Genomic DNA, 16,033 nt, shown 5'->3' with positions numbered 1-16,033 from the left:
GTAAAGCCAAACTCAGCCCCCAATCTGTCTGTTTCTCTCTCCAATACATCAGGCACCCTCACCCATAATCTACACATACCCACCAATCCAAGCCCCCATATCCAAAACAAATAACCTACCCACAAACCCCTTTGTAGTCTGAAACTACCTGCCTCTCGTGCCTACAGCACTCCTACCATTTCCCTGTGGCCCTGTAAAGCAAGCTTCCTGCCTACTGGCATATCAGTCAGGCAGCCAGTGAGGGAGTACCAGCATCCATTGGGAATACCAACTCTTCTAGGTTTCCCTCCTTCAAGGTGGCTCTCTCATCTCACAATGTGGCTTCCTCTACATTGGTGGAAACAAACGTAGACTAGGCAGGCGTTTTGCGAAGAATCTGTGCTCTGTCCACAACAGCCATCTCGAGCTTCAGCTGCATGTTACTTTAACTCTCCTTCTCACTCCCATGTCGACTTGTCTGTCTTCAGCCTTCCCCATTGCGACAGAGAGGCCAAATGCAAACTGGAAAGACAACATCTCGTACTCCACTTGGGTAGTTTATAACCCAATGGTACGACTTTGAATTGTCCAGCTGCAGGTCTCTCAAACTTCCCCCACCACCACCTCCCCCCCCCCCCCCCCCCCCCCCCCACACACGCACACTTGTCCACCTGGTTTTCTTCTCCCTTTGTTCCCCTTTCCCATCCCCTCCCCATTTGGTTCCACTTATCACTGACCAGCCTCTATCCCATCCTCTACGTATTGCTATACGCTGGCAAATTTTCCTCTTCCTTCTCAGTCCTGATGCAGGGTCTCAACTTAAAATGCCAACATGCACCTTTTGCCTTCACAGATGCTGACTGACGCATTGAGTTCTTCTGGAGTTCTATATTTTTTCTCCCACCTCACCTCCAGCCTAAAGCCAAGGTGGAGTGACTTGACACTTGGTGGTAGTTAGAGTGTGATTATATGGATACAGGAGTACCAAGCTGTGACACATGTCCAGCTGGTCAGGCTGTGCTAATGGAGAGAGAAAAGCAGCCAATATCACAGATGGAGAACTCACAGTGGAAATGGCCAGTTCTGGTACAGAAAGAAAGTCAATTACAAGCAATCCACAAGATGACAATAAGATTGAGGAACAGCACCTTATCTTCTGTCTGGATATGTTGGAGATTTCCAGACTTAATATCACATTCTACAACTTCATGTATCTCGCTTTCTCTGCATTATCACACTCTATCTGCAACCATTAACCCATTGGCCACTACTTATCCTCACAGCAACCCTGGCCTCACGCTATCAGAGATATTCCCTCTGTCCTTTCCATCCTTACCTTCTCTACAACTTAAAACTAAATTATTTTTCCCATTTTCCCAGATCTGACAAAGAGACTTTGACTTCAAACATTAATTCAGTTTCTCTTTTTACAGATGTTACCTGACATACTTTTTTTTTATTTCTGTACTGGCATCTCAGCTTTTTGGTAACTTTATTAATTGCTTAGGTGAAGAAATAGTGAGTTCTATATGCAGATGTTTCAAAAGGTACTAACTTGGGTACACTGTGTAGACAGCAGCTGGGAGTCACTGAGTGCTTTTGAGGTTGAGTAGGCAAGTAGAGTTCATTGGGGGAAATGTGAACCTGTCTGCTCTGGAAGTGAACAAGACAGACTTGACAGCCTTCTTGATGTTGAGAGCCCTGGAACTGTGCAGGGCCATAGGGAAAAAGGAATCCATGCAGACTAATCAGTAGAAAGGAGTTCACAGGTACAAGATCACAATCCAAGAGGCCAAGGAACAGTTGGATTTTATATTCCAGATTTTGGCATCAAAGGCTAGGAGGTTATGCCTAGTTGTACAACCTTTGTCAGAACTAATCTGAAGCTGTGCATTCAGGTTCAGGAGTTGCATCCCAGGTGCTGTTCCGGGTTCAATCCCACTCGTCAATGACATCTGCATGGAGCTCACACCTTCTCCCTGTGACCGTGTCGGTTTTCCCCAGATGCTCCAGTTTCCTCCCATGTCCCGAAGACCAGTGGGTTGGTAGGTTAATTGAGTGGTAGAGTCTGGGAGGAGTTGATGGGAATGTATTGGGGGGGAGTGTGGATTGAATACTAGTTATCACATAAAAGGGAGTCAGAATAAACAGGTCTTTATCAGGCTGGATGGATGTAACTAGTGGAATGCCCTAGGATCAGTTCTTGGCACTCCAACATTTATGATTTATATTAATGACCTGGAGAAAGAGGCAGAGTGTAAGAGTGTTACTGATAATGCAAAAATAGGTGGGAGGGTATGTTGTGATGAGGAATTTTGGACTCTGCAACAGGATATAGATAGGTTAAGGGAGTGGGTGAAAACTTGGCAAATGGAGTTTAATGTGAGAAAATGTGAAGTCATGCATTTCACTAAAAGAAATCTAAAGGCAGACTGATATCTAAATGGAGAAGGAATGCAGATGAATGAAGGGCAGAGGGATGTAAATGTTCTTATGCATGAATCACAAAGAGTTAGCAGGCAGATGCAGCAAATGACTCGGGAGGGAATGGCAGGTTGGCCTTTATTGCAAAGGGTTTGGAGTTTAAAAATAGAGAAGTGTTGTTATAATTGTACAGTTTTGGTCCCCTTACTTAAGAAAAAACATACTGGCATTGGAGGCTGTCCAAATGAGATTCACTAGGCTAATTCCAGGGATAGGAGGGTTGTCCTATCACTAGCAGCTAAAGAAATTAGGTCTACATTTTTTTTGAAAAGAGTTAGAAGAATTAATGGTGACATTATTCAAACATCTAAGATCTTAAGAGGGCATGACAGGGTAGGTATTGAGATGTTAAACCTCAGCGAGGATCTCGACCAAGGGAACATAGTTACAAGATTAGGATACAGCCATGTAAAGCAGTGATATGTAGGAATTTCTTCTTGCAGGGGATGGTGAATCTCTGGAATTTGCTACCCTGAAAGGTTGTAAAGGCTAGATCATTGGGGTGTTTAAAGAGGTAGATAATTTTTTGAAAGATAGGGAAGTGGTACAGAAGAGGAGATGAGGCCTGGGGCAAATCAGCCATGATCACATTGAATGGTGGGGCAGGCTCAGGAGGCTGAGTTGCCTGCTCCTGCTTCTCTTATGTCCTTATGTGGAGAGGATATTTTACAGGGTCACAAGGAGAATGTGCAAACTCCACGCAGACACCATTGAAGGGTGGGACTGAACCCAGACCAGCACCCGGGATGCAACTCCCAAATCTGAATGCCAGACCTCAAAGGGTTAAACGGTCAGGATGAGAAGCATATAATTGGTGTGTTCGCCCTATCAAAATAGAGGGGTGAGCTAATTGAGATATTTAAAATCATTGAGGGAGTTCTCGAAGAAATGAATTTATCCTGTGGGGAATCCAGGAGTCGAGGGCATGTAGAAGCCTTGATATCATTCCTGCATGGACCACACAAGAACATAAGAAAATAGAAGCAGGAGTAGGCCATTCAGCCCCTCGCCTGCCCCACCGGGCTCAACTCCTCTTCCATGCCAGTTGTACATAACTCTCAATTCCTTAGTCTTTCAAATATTTATCTAGCTCCACCTTAACTATATCTAATGATCTGGCCTCCACCACCTTCAGGTACAGAAAATTCCAGAGAGGAAACAGACTTGCCACCTAATAAAGGTGATGATCTCATCACTCTCTCTGTGGAACCCAAGAACCAGCAGGAAGGGTCTGTGGGGTAACAACAATGCAGCAATACCACCCGTCCAGGCTGCCAGCAGTTGAAAACACTGCCATTCCTATAGAGCCACTAAATTAGATTGATTCATTCCATTTGGCTGTATCTAGTGGGTCTGCTAATCCAAGACAGAGTGAGAATGATTGGCTAATTCTGTTACCAACAAACCCTTCGTGACCACATCACTGGAACTAATTGAAATTGACCCAATGCACAAAATTCATTTGTGACTATCCTCCAAGCAAGTGCAGCAAACAAGTAAGAAGGCAAATGGTACATTGGCCTTTATGGATTGAATGCAGGAGCAACTGGTAAAATACAAAGGGCATTGGTGAGATCAGACCTAGTGTACTTTGTGCAGTTTTGATCTCCTTCAGTACCCATCACTGACAGAAATGCTTCAGATCATTGTCCTGTTTAGAGCACTGAGTGACTGTCAGTGCACCGTTCTCAAATCTAGCTGAGAAGTTCAGAACATTTTGCCAGGTTATCCCACTCAACCACCTTCACCGAGGACTGAAATGAAGCTAAGCTAACTGGTGAACAGACCCTTTTATGTCACTGATGCCTCAGGGAGAATGCAAATCTCTGCCGAAACTCATGCCAGCAGAAGTCTTCCATTTTCACATACAGAGTAGAAGATGTCACTGAATCCCATAAATATGCAAGATGCTGAGTTGACCTCATAATTCACAAATTCGTCAAAGTTACAAATGAATTTTGAAGAGCAACTTGCAGGATTAGTATTTATGATATTCAGCAAGACCCAGTCAGATAATTCTAATGATGGAAGTTTCAGAATTCATAAGCTGCAATAAAAAAATCTCAGCTTTATAGCACCTATTACAGAGATTTATTTATATAGAATACAGATGGCTTCCCATTTATCAGGAGTTGCTTTCCTAGAGTGTCAGAACAATGCCACATACACTGATTTTCCAATGCCAACTGCAAACTCAGACTACTGGAGGAATAAATGACCATCATAGGTCATCAGTGAACTTTGAAGTGATATCTTCATTGCTTCTAACTGCATTTTTAAATTTAAAAAAAACTGCATGAGATGGTCACATTGGTCTCCAGCATGGATTTTCATGTATAGATTGAAGGTACCATGGCTAAATGAGTCCAACTGTATCTTGTTCGATGCTGGAATCTAGATGAAAAATACGATGATGCTGGAGGAACTCAGGAGGCCAGGCAGCATCCATGGAGAAAAGCAGGCGGTCAATGTTTCAGGTGAGGGTCCTGACCTGAAATGTTGTCCGCCTGCTTTTCTGCACAGATGCTTCCTGGCCTGCTGAGTTCCTCCAGGATCATCGTGTTTTGTATCTTGTTAGAAATCCCCTTCAGCCCATGTTCAATTTATTTTGCATCTTAAAATCTTTCTCTCATAGTGATTGCTCATGTTTTAATTTAAGTCTTGTGGGATCCATGTTGAGTTGGAAAATTAGATTCAAAATTGGCTTAGTCATAGAAGGCAGAAGGTGGTGGTAGAGGGATGTTTTTCTGACTGGAGGTCTGTGATCAGTGGCGTTCTGCAAAAATGAGTGCTGGCACCTCTGTTTGTTATATTTGGATGAATATATAGGTGGTTTGATGAGCAAGTTTGCAGATAACATGAAAAAGGGTGGAGTTCTGGAAAGTAAGGAAAACTGTCAAATAATACAGCACAAAGTATAGATCAGATGGAAATTTGGGTGGAGAAATGGCAAATGGAGTTTAATCTGGACAAGTGTGAGGTGATGCATTTTGGGAGGTCAGATGCAAAGTATACAGTAAATGGCAGGACCCTCAGGAGTACTGATGTACAGAGGGACCTTGGGATGCAAATCCATAGCTCCCTGTTAGTAGCAATACAAGTGGATAGGGTGGCATGCTTGCATTCATCATATGGGTATTTGAATATAAAAGTTGGCAAGTCACATTGCAGCTGTATAAAACTTCGGTGAGGCTACATTTGGAGTATTATATGTTCTGGTCATCACACTATAGGAAGGATGGAGGCTTTGGAGATGGTGCAGAAGACATTCACCAGGATGTTGCCTGGATTGGAGTGTATTCGCTATAAGGAGAGTTTGGACAATCTTGGACTGTTTTCTCTGGAGCATCGGAGGCTGAGGGGTGGTGGGGGTGAGGGGTGGGGCAATCTAATAGAAGTCTATAAAATTATGAGAGGCATAGACAGGGCAGATAGATCTTTTTCCCCAGGGTGAAAATGCCAAATACCTGAGGGCATAGGTTTAAGATGAGAGGGGGAAAGCTTAAAGGAGATTTTCAAGACAAGTTTTTTTTCCCCACACAGAGTGTGGTAGGTGCTTGGAATGCACTGCCAGGGGAGGTGGTAAATGCAGATATGATAGTGACATTTAGGAGGCATTTAGGCAGACACATGAACAGGCGGGGAGTAGTGGGATACAGACTATGTGCAGGCAGGTGGGGATTATTTAATTTGGCATCATGGTCAGCGCAGACATGATGGGCTGAAGGGCCTGTTCCTGTGCTGTACTGTTCTATATTTCTAATGTATTCTTTTGCTTTCACCTTGACATTGTCCATTGCATGCTGGTGTCAATAAACCACAAGGATAATTAGAAAAGATGTTAAGCACTAGGATTCTTCAAAAGGTCCGTTGGCAGCCAGCAAAATGTTACCATGTCTTTCTGTGTCCTTGTTGGAATGTTTCAGGGAAATTCAATTTGGCTGCATCTGGGGGCTGCAATAAATATACAAATTTTATACACATACATGGATACCCACACGTCCTTAACAGGAGAAGGGATAATCTGCCATGCCTACAGCTAACTGCCCATACCTCATTGCATGGCCCTGGCTTTCAGTAACCACTCTAATTAAATTTGTGAAGCCCTTTTTCTTAATAAAAGCTGCCTGGAGTCCATCCAGTTATATGAAACCCAATGACTGCGCTATTTGATCAACCTCATAATAAAAGCAGCAGATTTTAACATATTCTTGGCTGGCATTTTTATGTGCTGCAGCTTGCATTAACATTAGGACTGAGTAAACTGTGCTCTGGCACAATGAAGACTTTAAAACAAAAGCCTGCATTTAGATGGCACCTTTAACATAGAAAAAGAATCCTTGACATTTCTCAATGCATAACCAAAAATATGAACAATACCCTAAAGCAGCAGGTATTGGAGAGTATTGAACATAAGCAGTATGCATCAAGGAGGAGGGGAAGGTGGAAAAAGACAAAAATGTTTAGGGAGGCTGTTCCAGACCCTAAATGGCTAATGGCTGGGGGGTGGAAGGTGGAAACAGACAAGGAAGGGAAAAAAAGGCAGAAGGAGCCAGGTGGGGGGGAGGGGAGTGTGAAGCTTGAGACAGGGGCTGGAGGGTGATAAGTAGAGACAAATGAGACAGGGCTGATGTGTAGACCACGTACCGGCTGCATTATAGATGTGTATAGCATGTATGTTGTCTACCCATACATGGATGGGTAGACAACATAAGCCTTCTCTTATCTGGTTCTATAAACAATGGGCAAAAGGGAAGGGATACACATAAAAACATTGCTTAATGACCTCTAAATCAGCCTCTGAACAAGGAACAGAAATACACTTTCTACTACATAACAAACTACTTATCTGACAAAGTTACAATGTCATACTGCAAAACAATGTAAGCACAAAGTTAAATTTTGGAAAGGCACTCAGTAGTTGTACATAATGTTCTGTGCAATAGTGTGGGCGGGCTACCTCTTTATTAATGTGAAACACAATTTTTTTCTTTGCTAATGATCCTTTACAGGTCAAATCTGCTCTCACCTAGCTTCGATAAGATGGCACTTGAGGACTTTAGTCTGCTGATCTTGGAGAATCTCTAACCCCAAGTGTATCTCTCCTTGAATCTCCTCATCTGGGTTAATTCGAGTCAGATTTATCCAGTTGTCAATACCTAAAAGACAAATGTACTCATAAAAAAATAAGCTGTAGAAAAATGAAAGCACAAAATTTGGAATTTTTGAAGTATTATATTTGAAAGCAATTTTCAGCAGAACATGCCATATAACAGTGGCCGAGAGTTGTACTTCACTTCTGAAACTTTGATCCATTGAAACCTTAGGGCCAGAACCTGCTGTCTATAGTGAGCTGTCTGTGTTCATAATAGTTTTATATGCCATGTTCATTCTTATCCATAATGGATCTGTTGATATTAATGCTGCCTACAGCCATTCAAAGCTTCCTAGCACTTAAGATTAGAAAAGCACCTGGAGCTAGTGACAATTCCAAGCAGGTTCCAGCCCAATGTCTTTCACCGGGGAGCCTTGGTTGTTGTGCCTCTCGGTCAGTGAAAGTGGTTGGGATGGTAATGAAAAGCCATAAAGATCTAAAGTTTATAAGCAAATCCATCCTGTTACTGCACATTACACACACCCATAATGCGGCCGGTATGTGGTCTGTACATCAGCCCTCTCTTATATGGTTCCACTTATCACCTTCTTTACTTATCAGAGTCCAGCACTTGCACCCCTTGTGCCTCCACTTATCACCCTCCAGCCTCTGTCTCCCAACTCCACCCGACTCTGCCCATCATCCCTCACTCCACCTATTACCTACCAGCCTCTGCTTCACCCCTCATCCCTCTATACTGGCTGTCCTCCCTCTACGCTCTCAGTCCTGATGCAAGGTCTCAATCATAACATTCACCATTCCTTTCCCTCCACATATGCTGCCTGACTTGCTGAGTTCCTCCAGCAGTTTTTTGTTTCATGGTCCAGCATCTGCTGCCTCTTGTGTCTCCAGGTAGATGGTTTTATTTGAGTACAATGTTCATTTTAGTTCAACTGAGTTTCATACACCTTTATAGACTTTCGCTAAATGTTTCAACCAACCAACCTTTCTCATGCTAAATACTGTAGACTGCTGAAAACTGACTGATAATACAACCTCTTGTCAAACCATGTGCAGTCAGGCATCAGGAGAAACCTGTCTCCTTCTCCAGCAAGCAAGATTTCCAGGTTATGAACACTGCAACAGATAATCCTGCCAGAACAGACCAAGTCACCATCCATTCATCACCTGCTGAACCCACAGAGGGGCTAGCCCTTACTTAATATTTTTAAGTTGGCAGACAAAAAGAGAAGACTTTACAAACACTACCATAAGACCTGGACCTGCCGTTTATTGGTTTGGAGCAACAGGACCAGTTATTAATGGCAAAGTGAGTTCCTTAAAAATACAGTGGACAACTTTTGGTTCAAGCTGACAATGACATCATTAACAATCCACTATTCAAGGGGCCAGGACCATTGGATCACCAAAACACAATGAATACATGAAAATTAGACCAGAAGTGTACATGGTCATACCATAGCCATAGAACTTCTCTTTCCCTTTAAGTTAAATGAATGTAAAATCAAACAGGTTCCATTACGAATGGGTAAAACTCCACGGCTGAATTTCCTTAACTCATGGTACTAAGGCAAAGTGGCCAGGGGTAGAGCAAGAAAATCTACCTCCCATTCTCAGAGTATTTGAAGCGCATTTGCAATATGTCTGAGATAGACATATAACAACAACAATCGTTGTACGTTCTGGTGGTTGAGCCAGATCATTGATTGGGAGCAGCAGAACGTAGGAATCAGACATCTTCTTCAATTTTGTGGGATTAGACATCAGGTTGGTCACCCATGGCCTATTCTGGGTGAATACCTGCACACACAGGAGAGCTTTTAATTTCACTTGTGCATCAATTATCCACATCTTCTGTGGTTTGTGCTGATGGGATTTAGAGCTGCTCATGAAGGTCAGAGAAGATCAAATGACCATTTGTGGTTCTGACATGAGGGGTCAGTTGAGGACACCTCCTTCATTTCTGGTGTGGTCCTTCAGGCTTGATGTTGCACTGTTGGGTACAGAAGGTTACACCACGTTAAGGGGCATTGTCAATGTCTTGATTTTTTGTAATCATGGACTTTCCACAGTGCTGCCACTTCACGTAAATTAGATAAAGCAGTGATATGCAATAGTACAGCCAGCCAAAGTATTAGCAGTGTTCATCATGTATCGTTCCCAGCCAACTCACCAAGCTGATGTTACATTTATTTATAAACTTTATATAACATGAGAAACCAAAGCTAATTTCATACATTGTTGAGATTTCATCCTATTGTATCCTTGCAATAAAGGACTGGAATTTACATGTGGCAGTAATTACCCAAATTTGGAAATATTCTTGGTTCATGACAGCAGCCACATACAATGATGAAATTCCTCATATGGAAGGTAAACACTGGTTCAAAGTGATTGAGCCAAATGGCTCATGTTGCAACATCGAGGCTCTTAAATGTTTATAGTTCCTACTTCCCTCTCACCTCCTAAGCAAGATGAACTCTGTTAGGAACATCAACTAGCAATGCAAAACCATACAGAATCCAAAGGTTAACTGGCAGTGCTACTTAGAGGAACTGGAGAAATCAGCTGTATTAGGTGAGTCATGGAAAAGTCACTTTGTTCTAAGCATTGCCTTTGAACGCTGGTTTTGAAGTGCATCCTTGGGTATTGGGACAGTAGTTTCAATCTATACTAAACCCCTATTATGCCCAATTTATAAGAAATTGAAATTGACATCATGTAGCTTTACTTTTTCAGTTAAGTACTGTCTCATTTTATCAGTATCATGTTGACAAAACAAGTACCTCAGACAATAAGACCTAATCCCAGATGAACAATGGCATTGCCAAAAGAGGTCAAAACTAAATCTGATGAATATTGACAATTTAGTCCCTTAAGAGAAATTCTCTCTCTGACTGTTACTTCTTAAGGCCTCTGATTAATAACAGACCCAAACATTGCCAAATTCATCATAAGCAATTCATCTGCCCTACATTATAATCCCCCCAGCCCAGAAGGAAGAATGTAATTTTGTTTTTTTTCTGTCAGTGAAAACTCAGAACAAAACATGCAGCACACGGTTTATTTACATGTTGTTTTGAGATTGTGGTCCAAGCAATGAAGATAGGATCATTAGATGAAGAATAAAGAGGATCCTAGATTTCAGAAACCTCAGCCCTGGCTTCAGGCTACAGGCTACAGCTTCTCACCTTCTCATTACACCATCACCATTGTTAATTAAAGCTGATATATCTGTGATGCTATTTAACAAACTTAGAAGCTAAAATGATGGTGAGTATAACTAACATGTGAATGTTAAAAAAAAGTTGTCTGAAATTCTTCTGCTAATGTAGTACATCTGCTCAAAAATCAAGGGGTAAAGGTCATGATTGGACAGTTTACTTGAATACACTATTTATGGTATTTAATAGTATCACATGAGACAATAAAGATACCATAACGGACATCAGTAGCTTTACTGTATGTGTAAAAATATTACTCACACTGCAATTAAACTAAACAAGCTAAAACTCAACACTCTGCATGCTGTTAAAATACAAACAGTACACCAGCCTTAACTATAGCATAAAAATGAGCCTATTCACTCTCTAGGAGTAACCTGAACAGTATTGTGGTTTAGCAAAGATTAAAAGTAAATATTTATAAAAATCTATTTATCTATCTCACTGTAATCCCCATTAAAAGAAAATCAAATTATTCTGAGAGCATATGAACAGAGCAACAAATTTATCCAAGATGTGCATTATGCAATGTGACCTCCCCTCCCAGCATTAGGCCAAATGTGGCTGAGCTGGCCTATCACCTTGGCTCAGGCTTCCAATCCCCGCCCATCCACACTGACCTGGGTTGGATGTGGAAAGCTGATCTCATTAGCTCTCCACACCCAGTTGATGTAAAATTTACATCATTTAATTTAAACATTTAATGATATAAATATTTTTCTTTTAAAAACCAACCTATTAAGAAAATTTAAACTTTAATTAATTAAAAACAAATTAAAATTCTTACAAATCAGTAAAAAAGTAAAATAATTTAAAATGAAACATTTAATCCCTCTCTCTCCTGGTCAAGAACCTCATTGAAATAATGGGAATTCCAGTATTAGACCAGACCTGACCTAATATGCGATCAGAGATTCCCTAGTGTAATGCTGTTGGGTTTCACGTGGAGCTTGATGAGAGATGCAGTGCTAGCTGTCACTTGGCATGTCCTAGACTTAAATAACATACCCAAGTATGTCTGCAAATCTACAAAATTCCAAGAGTTTATTGAAGGGAATTAGCTGAATGCTAGTGATTCCCTTCAGAGTAACTGAACGCAGCCACCAGAATTTGGTCCACTGTTTCCATCTTAGACTTTACATTGTTTCACTTGTCAGCAGCTTTATAACAATTTGGTCACCTGGTATTAGCCACTGGTGCTCAATAACCTGGCAGCAATTAATGACTGACTGCTTTCAGGAATTAAGCTCTGACCCCAGTCATTTCCCTGGTGAGGAAAATAAGCAGTGCTGTGTAAAGAGTGCTGATGGAGGAGGCGGTGGCCTTTTTGTAAGATGCAACCAAAATGTAATGAGAAAGAAGTGTGCACATTTGCAAATAGTTGTCTAAAAGCAATACCATCCCAAGATATCAGTTACGTAAGGTAACTACACTCATTCAGTGAAGAGAAAGTGGGAGGAGCTAGGATCTACATCACACATTTAGCCAATCAGGAAACAATAAAAATGTCCATTTCCTTTATATATACAACTATTGAAACTTCAGCCTAAGATGGTTGATTTTCTTCTAATTTTGCTCATATCTGAATTTATGTCAATAAAAATACAGTGCATTCATGCAGCACTCATCAGGAAATTCCAAAGTGCTTTGTATTAGTGAGGCACTTCTGAGGTAATTACTGTTGCAATATGGGAGAATACAGCAGCCAGTTTGGCCAAGGGAGGATCCCACAGACCGCAATATGATTATAACCAAGTAACCTGTTTCAGTGACGTTGGTTAAGGGATAAATGATGACCTGGACACTTCCTTGTTCTTCTTTGAAGAGCTTCATGGGTTCTTTAACACCCACCTGAGAAGTCAGGCAGAAACTACACAATGTGTCTCAGATAATTAATAGCAAATGCTGTCATTTTAGACAGGGCATAATTAGCATATACCCAACTGATAGGCTAGCAGTTGAATCCTTGGAGCTGGCCAGATTTAAATTATTTTGGGCAATATTCCTGGTGTGAACAATGTCTGTGATTGGGAATTCATTCAATTGCTTCTGGTAATTATACCTCCAATGAGTGTAAACAACAGCAATTGTCTGAATGGAAAGAATATGTTTTGTTGCTATTGTGGATGAAAGGAGCTGGAGGAAGTTAAAACAGGTGTAATAAATGCAACTGGTCCTGGGACTCTGGACACTGTCCATTTCCTTTATATATACAGCTATTGAAACTTCAGCCTAAGATGGTCAATTCTCTTCTAATTTTGCTCATATCTGAATTTACATCAACACAGTGCACTCACTGATGCAAAATGTTATTGGATTAAATGTGTTAGAGGAGGGTGGAGGCTTGTTGAGATTGGCTGCTTCAGATTGCCCAGACCAGCTGATCAAGTCAAATATAATTATGCTTTGCACTATCAGAGAGCCAAATGTAATATTATAAATACAAGCACCCCTGCTTAAATGGAGAAGGTAAAAGCAGCATTACCTAATGTTAAGCTGCATGAAAAACCTCTCATGCTACTGTACTTAGCCTGAATGTACAACTGCGCAAGTGTTCATTCATTCACTTCCTTCACTGCTTTCCCCATGAAAAACTCATTCCACGTGCCCATAGTGAAGTGCACAGTGACACAAGGCCACACAATCCAACCTCCTCACAATTTGATTTTGGCACTCCCTACTCTGCTTGCAGCAAAAGACATCGAGCAAAAGGCTTGGGGAACCCAGAACACAGCACCTATGAGTTGCCAGCCATGGACTTCTGCAATGGGATGCCACTGGGAGCAGGTGGTTAAATAGCAGGAAGCATGAACCTGCATTGGAGTTTATGGTGGTCTTTAGCTCCTCTTCCTTCCAATTCTTTTTGCACCCTCACCCCAATATCAGAGCGTACACTGAGGTCTTCAAGGAACAGCACTATAACATGCATTGCTCATCTCCTTCTCTAGGTGTGTCCAAGGAGGAAAATCAATAACACTAAGCAACCTAACACCTGCGGTGTCACTAACTCTACCCATCCATTGGGGTTCCCAAGGATCGTTAACACCTTTTGTTACAAGAAGAGCACAATGGTTGATGCATAAAGTGTGAGTTGGGCACAGCAGAGGATCAGCAGGTTTCCATAGTCTCGCCCATAGCTCACAGCCATCCTTAGTTCTGATACAAGGGGTTGAGATCTCAGCATATTCTTTGTCAGCATCAATGGTTCCTGTTGGAATTGGAGATTGTAATACATGACAAGGAAGAATCCAATAAATGCATCTGAACTTTTTTGATGGGGATAATCAGTTTTGCAATCCATGAAGCTGTTCGCAACAACAGTATCAACATCCAAGAGGCAGCACTTTACCTCTAAGCACCCTTCAGATCACTGCCATCAAGTCCCTGGGGTAGAAATTCATCCTCAACATGAATGCTAAAACTGTAATACAGCAGCATATGCATGTTGGACTCCATTTCTGAAAATCCATTCCAGGGAAGTCGCGTAGCGGTTAGCACGACGCTATTACAGCGCCAGCGATCGGGGTTCGATTCCCATCGCTGTCTGTAAGGAGCTTGTACGTTCTCCCGTGTCTGCGTGGGTTTCCTCCAGGTGCTCCAGTTTCCTCCCACATTGCAAGGACGTATGGGTAGGTTAATTGGGTTTAAAATGGGAGGCGCAGACTCATTGGGCCAGAAGGGCCTGTTACCACGCTGTAAATAAATTTTTTTAAAAAAAAACTAAATTAAATATGGAATACTAAACATTTTAGACACATATTAAACATGAATTCCAATAATCTTGCTCAAGAGAAACTTACTGCTCTGAAAAGCATGGACTTTAACATTTAGCATCAAGATGCCTGCTCTTCCTTCATCACTGCACACCATTGACTGCCATACCTTTTCACATTGATCTCCCATTGCATTGCCCTTGGGACATCATAACTAAACAACTTTCACAAAATTCACCTCAATATTACCCTGGTATCTTCCCGTAATTCCTCTCTGTCTGTAAGTTTTTCCATCTTGCTGGCTTCTCCCACTATGTCTGCCTTACTCAGTCTTTTTTTAATCTCTGTATATCTCTCAGTCTGCATGATTTACAACTTGGTTCACATGTACAACCTTGTGCCACAGTCAAGCAAGTCAGACAAGTGAAGCATTTCCTCTCAGGCCCTCTTAAAAATGATTCTTACTTTTGGTGAAAAATCAATGTACTGGGGCAATAAATCTTATTCCAAACATTGAGAGGAAATATTTATAGCACTGGTTAAAAAATAACATGAGAAAATATTCCTCCTAAATAAATCATGATTAGGAAAACCATCAATTTAAAGTAAATCATGAATAGGAGAAATGGACATTTCACTTTCAAACCATATATTATCCTTTAAAAATGTTTTGATTCTTTATTCTTTTTTATCCTTTATTTCTTTAGTTGTCATTGTACTGTTGCAACAACAACACGACGAGATTACGATGGCACTCCCTTGCCTAATAAAAACCAAAATAGTAAATTAATAAGAGCAATTATAACTATAAAATAAAACAAGCAGACTTACACAAATATAAAGTATAAAAAAAATAAAAAGGCAGTGTGCAAATGAACCATGATAATAATAATAATAACTATGTTGGAAGTCTTCAATGTTTTTAAACTCACTGTTATAATCTCTCACATGTTTCATGCAGTCAACTTCACGTGGTCAGTTGTCCTGACTAAGTGAGCAAGAAATCTGGAAAGAATCCCCATGTCTAACTCTTTTAGTGTTATGCATTGACTCTGTTTGATTCCATACCATCTATCCCTGCCACTCTTAAATCTTCAGGAAAGGCATAAGAGGAAGGGAAAGGTGCAGACTCTCAAATACAGAATCAGGCCTGCTTTAAAATGTTAGCTTAATCATCTGCACTTACTCCAAAAGAGGAGGAACAATAATGGCCAGAAACAAAACAAATCAAAAGAAAAGATCTGAGAGCAGTAAATTCTCTTCTTTGTGTTTGTTCGTCTTTAGCTGTTAAATTAATTGCCAGAAGTGCAAGCTCAGGCTTCCCACGCATTCTCTCTGCACTGCTGGAGTGACAATCTGCTTGTAATTAAGGTTTAAAAAACATTTCTCCCACTTGATAATGGGAATTGGCGATATAATCATAGACAAATTATGAGATTCAAACAAGGGGGAGAAAACAAACCTATAGGCTTTGATTAGGTTGAATTAAAAATAGGTAATAATTGTTTGTATTGATT

General features: G+C 41.1%; 1 protein-coding gene across 1 annotated transcript in view; it reads right to left on the bottom strand.

The window, feature by feature from the left end:
* Positions 1-16,033, bottom strand: part of LOC127579416 (rasGAP-activating-like protein 1) — a 166,094-nt gene that overhangs the window by 124,792 nt on the left and 25,269 nt on the right. Inside the window, exon 5 of the mRNA XM_052032211.1 lies at positions 7,493-7,622. Within this exon, the coding sequence (XP_051888171.1) occupies positions 7,493-7,622 (130 nt within the window). The remainder of the gene's footprint in view (positions 1-7,492; positions 7,623-16,033) is intronic.

The sequence above is a fragment of the Pristis pectinata genome, chromosome 17 (genome assembly GCF_009764475.1).
Source record: "Pristis pectinata isolate sPriPec2 chromosome 17, sPriPec2.1.pri, whole genome shotgun sequence".
NCBI lineage: Eukaryota > Metazoa > Chordata > Chondrichthyes > Rhinopristiformes > Pristidae > Pristis > Pristis pectinata.
The sequence above is the reverse complement of the archived record's forward strand: the minus strand, read 5'-3'. Positions and strand labels throughout refer to the sequence as shown.